Genomic DNA, 15,808 nt, shown 5'->3' with positions numbered 1-15,808 from the left:
TCTAACCCCTAGGACCCACTGCTCCACCAGGCCGGCTCTACCAGTGCAGGGATGACTCTTTTCTAATGGAAATTCAAACACCGAAAACTTCTGACTCTCCCGACTTCAAAGCCTTACTGAAGATATATCTCTCCCAAACGACCTACCCCAACTAAGCCCCCTTTTCTCTTCTCCCACTCCCTTTTTCATTCACTCCTTCAGTCGCATTTATTGAGTGCTTACTGTGTGCAGAGCACTGTACTAAGCACTTGGGAAGTACAAGTTGGCAACATATAGAGACAGTCCCTACCCAACAACGGGCTCACAGTCTTTTGCGTGTTGCTCTGACTTGCTCCCTTTATTCACCCCCCTTCCCAGCTCCACAGCACTTTATGTCCATATCTGTCGTTTATTTATTTATATTAATGTCTGTCTCCCCCTCTAGACTGTAAGCTCATTTACATGGGGAGGGACGGGTCGGGGAAGAGATGGAGAGAGGGAGAGATGGAGGCAGAGGCAGGCAGACAGAGGGAGAGGCCCCCAGAGACCCACACCCACGCTGAGATACAGAGACACCTCCATTACGTCTGCTTACAAGTCTCCTCGGAAGCAAGTGGGGAGTGGCGAAATCACATCCCTTTCCTTCCTAGTTTTGTTTTGTTGTCTGTCTCCCCCTTCTAGACTGTGAGCCCACTGCTGGGTAGGGTCTGTTTCTATATGTTGCCAATTTGTACTTCCCAAGTGCTTAGTACAGTGCTCTGCACTCAGTAAGCGCTCAATAAATACGATTGAATGAATGGATGGGTGAATGACTACTGCCCTGACAGAGAAGGACAAAGAGACTGAATGACGACAGACAGAGAGGTGGCCAGGCAGAGACCAGAGGGACAAAGAAAAACAGAGATGGACAGAGAGATGAATGGGCAAAAGCAGAGATGGTTGGGTGATAGCAACACAGACAGATTCGGACGGAGGGATGGAAAGACAGAGACGAACTAGCGGAAACGGGCAGAAAGAAGAACAAATGGACAGAGAGAGGTGGATGGACAGAGAAAGGCAGGTAGAAACAGACAGAGACAGTCAGAGATGGACAGAGAGAGGCAGAGAGACAGACTGGAGCCCACTGCCCCAACAGGGCCGGGACTGGGACCTTGCTACTCTCCTACTACAACCTAGCCCGCACACTTTGCTCCTCTAATGCTAACTTTCTCACTGTATCTCGATCTCCTTATCTCGCTGCTGACCTCTTGCCCACATCCTGCCTCTGGCCTGGAACATCCTTCCTCCTCATATCTGACAGGCAATAGCTCTCCCCTCCTCAATGCCTTATTGAAGGCCCATCTCCTCCAAAAGGCCTTCCCCGACTAAGCCCTCCTTTCCTCTTCTCCCAGTTCCTTCTGCCTCACCCTGACTTGCTCCCTTTATTCATCCCCCCTCCCAGCCCCACAACACTTATGTACATATCTGTAATTTTATTTATATTAATGTCTCCCCCTCTAGACTTCAAGCCCGTTGTGGGCAAGGAATGTGACTGTTATATTGTTATATTGTATTCTCCCAAGCACTCGACACACAGCGCTCTGTAACAGTGCTCTGCACACAGTATGTGCTCAATAAATACGATTGACCAACTGACTGACCGGTAGCCCCCACCAGGCTGGGATCCACTGCCCCGCACAGGTCGGGACCCACCATCCCCACCAGGGCGGGACTGGGACCTTGCTACTCTCCTTCTACAACCCAGCCCACACACTTCACTCCTTTAATGCTAAGCTTCTCACTGTACCTCAATCTCATCTATCTCGCTGCCCATATCCTGTCTCTGGCCTGGAACGCCCTCTCTCCTCATATCCGACAGACAATGACTCTCCCCCACTTCAGAGCCTTACCGGAGGCCCATCTCTTCCAAGAGGCCTTCCCTGACTACACCCTCCTTACCTCTTCTCCCACTCCCTTCTGCGTCACTCTGACTTGCTCCTTTCATTCATCCCCCTTCCCAGCCCCACAGAACTACATGCCCATATCTGTCGTTTATTCATTTATATTAATGTCTATCTCCCTCTCTAGACTGTAAGCTCATTGTGTGGCTCAGTGGAAAGAGCCCGGGCTTTGGAGTCAGAGGTCATGGGTTCAAACCCCGGCTCCGCCAATTGTCAGCTGTGTGACTTTGATCAAGGCACTTAACTTCTCTGGGCCTCAGTTACCTCATCTGTAAAATGGGGATGAAGACTGTGAGCCCCCCATGGGACAAAGTGATCACCTTGTAACCTCCCCAGCGCTTAGAACAGTGCTTTGCACATAGTAAGCGCTTAATAAATGCCATCACTATTATTGTGGGCAGGGAATGTGTCTGTTATATTGACAGACTGTACAAGTGCTTAGTACAGTGCTCTGCACACAGTAAGCACTCAATAAATACGATTGACTGAACCAGCACCCCAGCAGGCCAAGATCCACTGCTGTGCTGGGCAGGTACCAATGGCAAACAGAACATCAGAGAAAGCGTAAGATTTGCCCCAGACCGAATGACAGAGTGCACCGGCCTGTAGGGGCCTATACCTTATACGTTCTCTGAACCCAATCACTCCACATAACACCCTCCCTGGCCACAGGCACCTCCTCCCACCCCCACCCCCCCACCAAGACCTGCTCTTCACCCCAACCCGCTTCAGGAAATCTCTGAGGAGCCCATCCATCACTGAGGCTTAAGTCACAGCACCGGGGAGAAAACGCCAACCAGGGAAGAGAATGGTTTGGGCACAGATATGGAGAGTGAGAAAGTCTGGATGTGGCTGTGAACGGTCATAATAATAGTGCATCGGATCAGTGTTTAAGCACTGAGGTAGTTGCAAGACAAGCAGGTTAGATACAGTCCCTGTGAGGCTCACAGTCTAAAGGGGAGGGAGAACAGGCATCAAATCCCCCTTTTACCACTGGGGAAACAGACACTGGGAAGTCAAGTGATTGGCCCACAGTCACACAGAGCAAGCAAGTAGCAGAGCTAGGATTAGAACCCAGGTCTCCTCACTCTGAAGCCTTGGCTCTTCCCACTAGGCCATGTTGCTTTGAATATGGATTAGAATATGAATAGGACACAGATAAAGATTTGGATGCAGTCATGAACAAGGAGAGAGGAGGGGGCAGGACAGGGACAGATGCAGACCTGGGTGTGAGCCCGGATAGGGATATGAGCGCAGATATGGGCATGGAGAGCAATGCAGACGTGAACACAGATGCAGAAGTGGGCATGGATTGGGACGGATGTACACGCAGATGTAGGCCCGGACCCGGACATGGGCACAGATATTAATAATAATGATGGCATTTATTAAGCACTTGCTATGTGCAAAGCACTGTTCCAAGCACTGGGGACATTACAAGGTGATCAGGTTGTCCCACGGGGGGCTCACAGTCTTAATCCCCATTTTACAGGTGAGGTAACTGAGGCACAGAGATAGGGGCACAGACGTGGGCATAAATAAGAACATAGATATGGATACGGATGTGGGCACTGATAGAGATGCAGACGTGAACACAGGTGCAGGGGTGGGTATGGATGGGGACAGATACAGACACAGATGTGGGCACAGAAAAGGATAGGAGCAAAGATATGGACATGGGCATGGATAGAGACGGAGAGGTAGGCAGGGATAGGTTCACAGTTATGGATACAGATATGCACAGGATCTAAATATGAATGTGGAAATGGTTCAGGATGTAGACACAGACCTGGCCAGTGGCATTAATATGGGCACAGATGCTAGCACAGGCTAGGACATAGCCCTGGGCACAGGGTTACTATGGGCATGATACCAATGATGATGATGATACTGGCATTTGTTAAGTCCTTCCTAGGTGCCAAGCAATATACTAAGCACTGGGGCAGATACAAGATAATCAGGTCAGACACAGTCCCTAACCCACATGGAGATAGAGCATGAGCCTGGGAGTCAGACGGACTTGGGTTCTAATCCTGGCTCCACCACTGTCTGCTGTGTGACTTTGGGCAAGTCACTTCACTTCTCCAGGCCTCAGCTACCTCATCTGTAAAATGGGGATTAAGACCGTGAGCCCCATATGGGACAGGGACTATGTGCAACTTGATTTGCTTGTATCCACCCCAGCACTTAATACAGTACCTGGCACATAGTAAGCGCTTGATGAATAACACAGTAATAATCATAATTATAATATATAATTATATACTATATACATTTATATATACAGTATATATCACATATGCCCAGTATATATTATAATCAGAATAATGATTATTGTTATTCATGGTAATAACAAAGGAGCAGAGCATAATACTAACCCCGGGGAAAGAGTAGTCAGGTGGGAAAAGACACGGACAGTTGTGGATACAAATGTAAACAGAGACCATTAATTAATGATGGCATTTGTTAAGCCTTTACTATGTGCAAAGCACTGTTCTAAGCACTGCGCAGGACACAAGGTGATCAGGTTATCCCACGTGGGGCTCACAGTTTTCATCCCCATTTTACAGATGAGGGAACTGAGGCTCAGAGAAGTTAAGTGACTTGCCCAAGGTCACACAGCAGATATGTGGTGGAGCCGGGATTCGAACCCATGACCTCTGACTCCAAAGCCAGTGCTCTTTCCACTGAGCCACGCTGCTTATGTAGACCCAGACCCAGACTTGGACATGGCCCAAGACGTGGATAAGGAAATGATCACAGACTAAGATGCAGCCGTGGCCACATTCAATGTGTTTGTGACACATTCAATCATATTTATTGAGCACTTACTGTGTGCAGAGCACTGTACTAAGCGCTTATTAGTACACTGGTGCTGACACAGACATGGCCACAGACCAGGACAGACTGCAAGCTTGTTGTGGGCAGGGAATGTGTCAACCACTGCTGTTTATTGTAGTGTTGCTCCCTCCCAAGGGCTTCATGCACTGCTCTGCACACAGTAATAATAATAATAATAATAATGATGGCATTTATTAAGCACTTACTACTATGTGCAAAGCACTGTTCTAAGTGCTGGGGGGTTACAAGGTGATCAGGTTGTCCCACAGGGGGCTCACAGTCAACCCCCACTTTACAGATGAGGGAACTGAGGCCCAGAGAAGTGAAGTGACCTGCCCAAAGTCACACAGCTGACAATTGGCAGAGCCGAGTACGTGCTCAATAAATACGACTGAATGAATGACTAATTACAACTGATTGACTGACATGGGCACAGACAAGGCCATACATCAGGACGTGGACACAGATGGGATCATAGATGTGGACGAGGGTATGGGTACCAATCTAGACATGGAGGAGCCATGGATGCAGCTGTAGATTTCACTACAGATTCAGATGAGGAGGTGGATCTGAAGGTTCAGATAGCAAGGCCATTTGAACTCCTACCAGCAAGAAATTGGGCCTGTCGGCCCATGCTGTGTATATATGTTTGTACATATTTATTACCCTATTTATTTTACTTGTACAGATTAATTCTATTTATTTTATTTTGTTAATATGTTTCGTTTTGTTGTCTGTCTCCCCCTTCTAGACTGTGAGCCCGCTGTTGGGTAGGGACCGTCTCTATATGTTGTCAACTTGTACTTCCCAAGTGCTTAGTACAGTGCTCTGCACATAGTAAGCACTCAATAAATATGACAATGAATGAATGCTGGCCACCCCGGCTAGCGACCAGAAACGCCCTTCTCAACCAGCCCCGGCTCTGACTGGACCACTTGTTGTGGGCAGGGAAAGTAGCAGTTTATCATTATATTGTACTCTCACAAGCGCTTAGTACACTGCTCTGCACACAGTAAGGGCTCAATATATACAACTGACTGACTCTCAACTCCCAATGCTCCCCACCATTCAATCAATCAATGGCATTTATCGAGCGTTTACTGTGTGCAGAACATTGTACTAAGTACTTGGGAAAATAACAGGGTAATAGCGTTGGTAGACACAATCCCTGCCCAAAGGGAATTTTCAGCCTCCAGGGACAAACAGACATTAAAATACATTACAGTGGAGAATAAAGATTTTTACCTTGGTACTGTGGGGCTGGGGTATCAAAAGTACTGTCGCATTCTCCCTTACTCTTAGAACAGTGCTTTGCACATAGTAAGCACTTAGTAAATGCTATCATTATTATTACTCACTCTTTACTTTGGCTTTTACATTTTCCTCCCTTTCCCCACAGCTCCCCTGTGGCCCCCTCCCTCCCTTCACTCCTAAATCTGTCCCCACCTGCATTGATGTCTGTCTCTCCCGCCTCTAGACTGTGAGCCCATTGTGGGCAGGGATTGTCTCTCTTTATTGCTGCATTGTACTTTCCACTCGCTTAGTACAGTGCTATGTAAGCGGTCAATAAATACGATTGAATGAATGAATTGTTTCTCCACCTCTCATCCCCCAACCAACATGGATTTTTGTTTTTTTCCTTTGCCTGGCCACTGACACACCTGTCCCTTTCCCTGCCACCCATCCACCCCAGGACTACCAAGCAGGCCCGGACAGTGGAGGACGGGGGGATAGGGGGGACTTGGAATGAGGGGGACGCCCCCTCCCAGGTTTCCTCCCATCGGGCTTCAGCTCTGCCGGGTACCTGGGACTTTGTCAGTCCCAGAGGAGGGGGCTGCCGGTTAGGGAAGGGGCCGGCTGGACCCCTATCTGTGCGGGATGGGGAAGGGAGCAGAGGGGGCAGTGGGAGATGAGGGGACACAGGGAAAAAAACTTAAAGGCTGCTGAGGATGGGGGCAGGAGGCCGTGGGCCACAATATTTTAAAGGGTGGCGGGAAGGGCGGGGGGCTTCTTTGGCAGTCTGCTTGGGGTTCCCAGCATGGGAAGACAAGACAATCTCACTTCCAGTAGTCTTCAAGGTGGCCGGTGGATCCAGGCAGAGCGGGGAGCAGGAAAAGGTCACATGAGGTCAAGAGAAGGCAGGACAGCAAGGGCAGAGTGGAGGGGCTTACCCACTGCCACCGTTCTGGACCCCCTGCCCCGATTCATGCCCTGAGGGGTGTCAGGGTGTGTTGGAGTATGGGGGTGGCCTTTGGCTTTGGTCAAGATTATGAGCGTTTGGGGGGTATGTAAGTGTGTCAGGGTGTGTGTGTGTGTTTATACAGTGCATGTGTCCTAGAAGCTGTATATGTCCTGGGGTGGGTAAGAGCGTCTTCAGGGTGGGTGAATGTTTTGGGGGTGGGTGAGTGTCCTGGGGTGTGTGCGTGTCCTGGGGAGTGAGTTGTTGTCCTGGAGTGTGTAAATGTGTTAGGGTTAGTGTGCCAAGGTGTGTGTGTATTAGGTTTAGTGTGCTGGGGGTTTATTAATAATAGTAATAATAATAATAATAGTATTTGTTAAGTGCTTACTATGGGCCAAGCACTGTTCTAAGCTCTGGGGGAGATATAAGGTAATCAAGTTGTCCCATGTAGGGCTCCCAGTCTCCGTCCCCGTTTTACAGATGAGGTAACTGAGACACAGAGATGTGAAGTGATTTGCCCAAGGTCACACAGCAGAAAAGTGGCAGAGCCGGGATTAGAACCCATGTCCTCTGACTCCCAAACCCAAGCTCTTCTCACTAAGTCACGCTGTTTTTGTGGCTCAGGGTGGTGGTGGTGGGAGGGGGGGGGTCAGGGTGTGTGTCCTGGGGTGTGTGTGTGTGTGTTTGTGTGTGTTAGGGTTAGTATGTCAAGGTGTGTGTTAGGGTCAGATTGTGTGCTACAGTTAGTGTGTCAGGGTGTGTGTGTGTATTAGGCTTAGCATGTCAAGGTGTGTGTCAGGGTTGGGGTGTGTATGTGTGTCAGGGTTAGTGTTCCAAGGAATGTGTGTGTCCTGGCTGGGGGGGGGGGGGGGGGGGGGGGGTGCGCGCGCGTGTGTGTGTGTGTGTTAGGTTCATTCATTCATTCAATCGTATTTATTGAGAGCTTACTGTGTGCAGAGCACTGTATTACGCGCTTGGGTAGTACAAATCGGCATCCCTACCCCACAACGGGCTCACAGTCTAGAAGCGGGGGAGGTTAGTGTGTCAAGGTGTGTGCTAGGGTCAGAGTGTGTATCACAGTTAGTGTTATAAGGGTGTGTGTGTTAGGGTTAGTGGGCCTGGGAACGTTGTGTGCGTGGGTTCGTGTGCCAGAGTGTGTGTGGGGGTCCCGGGGTGGGAATGGGGGCCTGCTTGCCTGCCTGCCTGCCTCGGGGAGGGGGGCAGTGTCAGGGCCCGAGGCCCCGGGGAACCGCATCCCTCTGGGCACCGGGCCGGGCCCACCCGCTCCCCAACACACAGACACACACACACACACACGGACGGACGGACAGACAGAGACAGACAGAGAGGGTCGGGTATTTGGGGGTCCTCCCACTGGGGGGGGGGGGGGGCGGGGGGCCCCGGGCGGCCTCTCACCTGGTCCCTTTGTCGCCCATGGTGCCCGCCGCCGTCCCGCGGGCGCTGCAAGGGGGCAAGCTGCGGGCCCGAGGAGGGGCGAGGAGGGAGAGGCGAGGGTCGGGGGCGTTCAGCTCAGCTCAGCTCCGCTCGGCTCCGCTCCGCTCCTCTCCCTCCTCCGCTCAGCTCAGCTCTCAGCTCAGCTCCGCCTCTCCCGCAGCTGCCCTTTGTCCGGGCCGGGCCGGGCCGGGCAGGGCAGGGCAGGGCAGGGCCGGAGCCGGGCCACCGGCTCCAGGAGACACCTTGGTGGCCGCCTCTTCCCCGTCGGGAGCGTCAGGGACCAGCGGCCCGGCCTGGCCCGGCCCGGCCCTGCGGGGGGCGGGGACACCGAGACCCCCGGCCCGGCCCGGCCCGGCCCGGCCCAGCGCCGGGCGGGGGGGAGACGGGGAATTGGAGGGGGGAGGCAGAGGGGGAGAGGGGGAGAGGGGGAGAGGAGGAGGAGGAGGAGGGAGAGGGGATTGGAGAGGGAGAGAGGAGGAGGAGGGAGAGGGGATTGGAGAGGGAGAGAGGAGGAGGAGGAGGAGAGTTGGGAGGGGGCAGCAGAATGGAGAGGAGAATGGGGAGGGGGAAGGAGAGAGGAAGAGAAGTGGGAAGGGGGGAGGAGGAGAGTGGAGAGGAGAATGGAGGGGGAAGGAGACAGGAGAAGTGGGGAGGGGAAGAGGAGAAGGAGAATGGGGAGGGGGAAGGAGAGAGGAGAAGTGGGAGGGAGGAGGAGAAGGACAGTGGGGAGCGGAAGGAGGAGAGTGGAAAGGAGAATGGGGAGGGGGAAGGAGAGAGGAGGAGAAGTGGGAGAGAGGAGGAGAAGTGGGGAGGGGGGAAGAGGAGAAGTGGGGGGGAGAGAGGAGGAGGAGAAGTGGGGAGGGGGTGGAGGAGAAGGGGGGAGAGAGGAGGAGAAGTGGGGAGGGGGAGGAGGGGGAGGAGGGGGAGGGGGAAGAGGAGAAGTAGAGTGGGAAGGGGAGGAGGAGAGTGGAGAGGAGAATGGGGAGGGGAAAGGAGAGAGGAGGAGAAGTGGGGAGGGGGAAGGAGAGAGGAGGAGAGTGGGGAAGGAGAGAGGAGGGGAGTGGGGAAGGAGAGAGGAGAAATGGGGAGGGGGGAGGAGAAGGAGAGTGGAGAGGAGAATAGGGAGGGGGAAGGAGAGGAGGAGAAGTGGGGAGGAAGGCAGAGGTGAAGGTGGGTGCGGGGGAGAGGAGGTGGGGAGGGGGAAAGGGAGAGCAGGGAGAGGTTGACCAGAGGGCTGTAATCCGGGGATTGGTGTGTGTCCCAGAGGGAGGGAGTTATCAGTTCTGATGATGCGATTAGAGATGCAATCAACCTCCTCTATAATTCCATTCTCCAGCCGCCATGGAGGCCCACCCAAGCTGGGGTTATGGCTGGGATGTAATTACGGTAATTAGAGAAATTTCATTTAGACGGTGAGGGTGGTCCAGGGGTCAGAGCACAGATCTGGGGAGCCTGGAGCTGGACTTGTAGCTGACAAGGGACGGCAGACAGGGACCCTCCTGGCCCACAGATTTTCCCATCCATTAAAGGGAAAGAGGACAGTCAGTGCTTGATTATCCACCCAAGTGAATTATCTGCGGGTCAATAAAATCTCACCCTGTAAATTAGTTTGAGCTCTGGCTTCCTCCCTTCCTGTGGACTCCCAGAGTTGCTCAGAGTGGCTCTCCTCTCACTCCCTTGACCCAAGGCAGCTAAGCCCAAGGCCTAGACCGGCCAAAATTGCTCCCTTGGGGCCCCAGACGAGCCTGGTGCTGCTAACCCACCCGGGGCCCAGGCTGGCCTGGCACTGCCCCCAATCCTGGGACTCAGATCAGCCTGACACTGCTCCCCCAGACCCCAGATCACCTGGGTGCTGCTTCCCCAGGAGCCCAAACTGGCCTGATACTTTCCCTCCGGGGCCTAAACTGGTCCAGTTCAGCTCCCTCCAGTCTCGATTTAATAATAACAATCATAATAATGATGGCATTTATTAAGCGCTTACTATGTGCAAAGCACTGTTCTAAGCACTGGGGAGGTTACAAGGTGATCAAGTTGTCCCACGGGGGGCTCACAGTCTTAATCCCCATTTTACAGATGAGGAAATTGAGGCACAGAGAAGTGACTTGCCCAAAGCCACACAGCTGACAATTGGCAGAGTCAGAATTCAAACCCATGATCTCTGACTCCAAAGCCCGTGCTCTTTCTACTGAACCACGCTGGCATTGCTCCCTGCTCCAGGGCCCTGGAGTAGAGCCGGGTGCGGCTTTCCCCAGGCCCAACCCTCCCATTGCTGTTCCCCCCGGACCAAACTGTCCCAGTGCTACTCCCCCAGGGCCCAGCCCAGACAGGCGCTGCTCCTCCCAGGGCCCAGAGTGGCCTGGTGCTGCTCCCCCAGGGCCCCAACAGGCCTGGCTCTGCTCTCCCCGAGGCCTAGGCAAGAACGATGCTGCTCCCCCGGGGAAGCGCTCAATAAATACGATTGATGATGATGATGACCACCCATCCACTGCCCAGGACACCCCGTGGGTATTGAACCTGCCCTCCTCATCTGGATGACCGGTTCTGTGCATGGCTTAGTGGAAAGAGCATGGGCTTGGGTGTCGGAGGACATGGGTTCTAATCCCAGCTCTGCCACTTTTCTGCTGTGTGACCTTGGGCAAATCACTTCACTTCTTTGTGCCTCAGTTACCTCATCTGTAAAATGGGGATTCAAACTGTGAGCCCCACATGGGACAACCTGATCAATCAATCAATCAATCGTATTTATTGAGCGCTTACTGTGTGCAGAGCACTGTACTAAGCGCTTGGGAAGTACAAGTTGGCAACATATAAAGACAGTCCCTACCCAACAGTGGGCTAACAGTCTAAAACGGGGAGACAGAACAAAACCAAACATACTAACAAAATAAAATAAATAGAAATGTACAAGTAAAATAAATAAATAAATAAATAGAGTAATAAATATGTACAAACATATATACATATATACAGGTGTTGTGGGGAAGGGGAGGAGGTAAGGTAAACCCAAGTGATCTGGTCCCCACTGGCTGTCCCTGTGTGCCAAGCACAGACCCAAGTTGATGTTAAATAGCCAAAAGGTGATGTCTGAGTGCTACACTAAGGTGAATTACTTGCTATGGTTATGTAACTCAAAGGGAGAGAAATTAAGGGGATTTTACCTTTGGATAAAGTGGCATAAAATAGTAAACTGTAATCCATTCAAAGCTAGTCTTCTTGAAGTCCATCGGTTGTTTAGTGGAGTCTCCATCATGGCTGCCTCACGTTTAGAATCCAAGTGAATGCTAGCTTCCCAAACAGCCCAGCTATCTTTACTTTTTCAAATAGTTCAAACCCAGTCTGGTTCTCCATCTGGTTTTCAAACAATATATATTACGTGTTTACCCTGTCTCTATCCCAGTGCTTAGTACAGTGCTTGGCACATAATAGGGGCTTAACAAATACCATCATCATCATTATTGTAACCTTGTAACCTCCCCAGTGCTTAGAACAGTGCTTTGCACATAGTAAGTGCTTAATAGATGCCATTAATATTAATAATGATGGCATTTATTAAGCACTTACTATGTGCAAAGCACTGTTCTAAGCGCTGGGGAGATTACAAGGTGATGAGGTTGTCCCACAGGGGGCTCACAGTCTTAATCCCCATTTTACAGATGAGGTCACTGAGGCACAGGGAAGTGAAGTGATTTGCCCAAAGTCACACAGCTGACAGTTGGCGGAGCCGGGATTTGAACCCCTGACCTCTGACTCCAAAACCCGGGCTCTTTCCACTGCGCCACGCTGCTTTGTGGGTGCCATCCCCTTGAGGGAGGGCAGAGGTGGGAGAATCCAGTGTGGACAATGGCACCAAGAAGCAACCCTGAGGTGTCAGGGACAGGGGCAGAGGAGCAAAGACAGGAGCAAGGTTACAGGTAACCTCAAAGTCTTCTCTAACACCTTCACTCCCCCCATCCATCCTGGAGGATGGGGAGGAGAATTCACAACACTGCCAGGAAGTTCTTCCTGGTGTCTGCCCTCAATCCCTCCAGCTGCAGCTTCTCCCTTGTGCCTTAGATGGGAGTCCGGGTTACCCCAACACAGGATACAAAGCTCAAACAGAGTGTGGGTCAGCCTCTGGAGGGAGAGGCCAGGCTCAGTCTGACCCCTGAGGGTGACTGGACCCAACTTCAAAGAAGGACACACACATAAACACAACCACCACCACCACCCCACTCCCCTACCCCACCAAGGTCCCCAGAGAAAAGAGACACATCCTGGAGGCCTGGGCAGAGGAGGTGGAGGCAGAAGGGTGGACAAAAATGACCTCCCATGGCCTTTTCAAGCTCAGGAGGTCCCAGCAACCCAGCCTGTCAGCAGGCCCTGTTCCCCGCTCCCTGTGCGTTGTTTGTGTTTAGTTTCGGTAGGGAAACACAGGCAAACAGAGCCCAGTAGCTATAGCAACAAGGAGTCGGAGCTGAAGCCGGAGCCAGGGAGAAGGGGGGAGGTGGAATCTGCTTCATTTCCTGCGTCCTGGAACTGGACGCTCATCCCCCCCCCCACCCCCTCTGGCCAGCTGCTCTTGGCCACAGGCTCTGCTGGCCACAGGCTCTGACTATCTGGGGGGCAAGGGGGGCTGCCCTCCATGGGTCCGGACAGAAAGAGAAAGAGGAGGAGAATGAGGAGGGGAGGGAAGGCTGGCCTTGGTCACTCAGAGGAAAACAGAGGTCAGATGATCATCTGTGGATACTCATTCATTCATTCAATCGTATTTATTGAGCGCTTACTGTGTGCAAAGCACTGGACTAGAAAGTACAATTCAGGAACAGATAGAGACAATCCCTACCCAACAACAGGCTCACAGTCTAGAAGGGGGTGACAGACAATAAAACAAAACAAGTAGGCGTCAATACCATCAAAATTCATTCAACCGTATTTATTCATTCATTCAATCGTATATATTGAGCGCTTACTGTGTACAGAGCACTGTACTAAGCGTTTGGGAAGTACAAATCGGCAACCTATAGAGACGGTCCCTACCCAACAACGGGCTTTCAGTCTAGCAGGGGGAGACAGACAACAAAACAAAACAAGTATACTCCTTCCGGAATGGGATGGGCCCTGAATCCCTGCTGGGCCCGGCCCCGGGCTGGGATGGACATGGGATGAGGCTGGGCTAGAGCTGAAGGGCGGGGGTGGGATGGGGCTGGGACCCTTACATTGTGAACGCCCCAAGGGGCAGGGACTGTGTTTAATTCTGTATACTCTGTCTCAGTGCTTAGTACAGTCTTCCGCACGAAGATAGCACTCAACAGGGATTTCATTTAATCGTATGTATTGAGCGCTTACTGTGTGCAGAGCACTGTACTAAGTGCTTGGGAAGTACAAGTTGGCAACATATAGAGACGGTCCTGGGGCTGGGGTGGGTCTAGTGGTGAGGGTTGGGGTCGTCTGTTCCCAATTACTGTCACTATTCATTCAATTGTATTTATTGAGCACTTACTGTGTGCAGAGCACTGTACTAAGCGCTTGGAAAGTACAATTCAAAGCACTATCTTAGAGTCATGCTGGGCGGGTTGGGGGGCAGGGTCCCCTGTTTCAACAGGGAGGAAAAAGAAGGGGCCAAGGTGACCAAATCTCATAAGGTTTTCCAGGTGACTTGACCACTGGCCAGTGATTTCCCAGGCCCTGACAGGAGGGGCAGAGGGAGGAACTGGTCTCTGGGGGTTCTGAGGGGAGTCACCCTCAAATTTCAGCTGCAGACGCTGAGCCACCGGGAAATGGCCAAGTCTTATAGAGAGGGTCCGGGGACCAAAGGGGCCACACCGGCCCACCTGCCCCTCACTCCCCCAGGCCCCCATCGCTGGGAACAGAGAAACTAAACCAGTAGGGACAGGGGCCATTTGAGGAGCATGTCCACCCACAGCTGGATGGTCAGCATCTGAGTGACTCTCTGGCCAATCCCCTCCCCCCACTAGCCTCTAAGTCCCCATCCCCACAGCATGGCATAATGGACAGATCCCGGGCCTGGGAGTAAGAAGGGCGTGGGTTCTAATCCCTGCTCTGCCACTGGTCTGCTGTGTGACCTTGGGCAAGTCACTTCACTTCTCTGGGCCTCAGTTCCCACATCTGTAAAGTGGGCATTTAGACTGTGAGCCCCATGTGGGACAGGGACTGTGTCCAACCCGATTTGCTTGTATCCGCCCCAGCGCTTAGTACAGTGCCTGGCACATAGTAAGCACTTAAAAACTACCATCATCAGAGAAGCAGCATGGCTTAGTGGAAAAAGCCCGGGCTTTGGAGTCAGAGGTCATGGGTTCAAATCCCAGCTCTGCCAATTGTCAGCTGTGTGACTTCGGGCAAGGCACTTCACTTCTCTGGGCCTCAGTTACCTCATCTGTCAAATGAGGATAAGACTGTGAGCCCCCCATGGGACAATCTGATCACCTTGTAACCTCTCCAGCGCTTAGAACAGCGCTTTGCACATAGTAAGTGCTTAATAAATGCCATTATCATTATTATTATTATGATTACCAGCTCCCCAACCTCCCATTTCCCACCAACATTCCCATCACTCACCAGCCCTCCATCTTTCATCAGTCACTGATATTCCATCGGCCCCCCCCATTACTCCCCAGCCCCTCACCCACCAGTCCCCACGCTTCATTCAGTTGTCAATCATATTTACTAAGCGCTCACTTGGTGAAGAACACTGTACTAAGCACTTCAGAGAGTACAATATAACAGACACATTTCCACCCACAATGAGCTTACATTCTAGAGGGGGAGATGGAAATTAATATACAGAAACTACAGATAGGGACATAAATGCTGGGAGTGGAAGGGGGGATGAATAAAGGGGAGCAAGTCAGGGCGTTGCAGGAGGGAGTTGAACAGCGCTTAGAACAGTGCTTTGCACATAATAAGCGCTTAATAAATGCCATTAAAAAACAAAGTAAAGGAAAAGAAGGCTTAGGAAAGACCTCTTGGAGATGTGCCGTTAATAAGGCTTTGAAGGAGGGGAAACTAATTGTCTGTCAGATATAATAATGATGGTTTTTGTTAAACTGCTTACTATGTGCCAGGCACTGTACTAAGCACTGAGGTAGATACAGGCAAATCGAGTTGGAACAATCCCTGTCCAGGTGGGGCTCACAGCCTCAATCCCCATTTTACAGATGAGGTAACTGAGGCACAGAGAATAATAATAAGAATAATAATAATAGCATTTGTTAAGCGCTTACTATGTGCAAAGCACTGCTCTAAGTGCTGGGGAGGATACAAGGTGGTCAAGTTGTCCCACGTGGGGCTCACAGGCTTCATCCCCATTTTACAGATGAGGTAACTGAGGCACAGAGAAGTGAAGTGAGTTGCCGAAGGTCACATTGCAGACAAGTGGCTGACCAAAGATTAGAACCCATGACCTTCTCAGGCCCAT

General features: G+C 51.7%; 1 protein-coding gene across 2 annotated transcripts in view; it reads right to left on the bottom strand.

Moving 5' to 3' along the window:
* ARRB1 (arrestin beta 1) overlaps window positions 1-8,674 on the bottom strand; it is a 62,106-nt gene extending 53,432 nt beyond the window's left edge. Inside the window, exon 1 of one of the 2 annotated variants that reach the window (XM_038766891.1) lies at window positions 8,356-8,674. In XM_038766891.1, the coding sequence (XP_038622819.1) occupies window positions 8,356-8,375 (20 nt within the window). In that variant the 5' untranslated portion in view covers window positions 8,376-8,674. The remainder of the gene's footprint in view (window positions 1-8,355) is intronic. The other variant, XM_038766883.1, reaches the window with a different exon arrangement.
* Window positions 8,675-15,808: the final 7,134 nt, after the last annotated feature.

Source organism: Tachyglossus aculeatus, chromosome 2, assembly GCF_015852505.1.
Source record: "Tachyglossus aculeatus isolate mTacAcu1 chromosome 2, mTacAcu1.pri, whole genome shotgun sequence".
NCBI classification, from domain to species: Eukaryota; Metazoa; Chordata; class Mammalia; order Monotremata; family Tachyglossidae; genus Tachyglossus; species Tachyglossus aculeatus.
The sequence above is the reverse complement of the archived record's forward strand: the minus strand, read 5'-3'. Positions and strand labels throughout refer to the sequence as shown.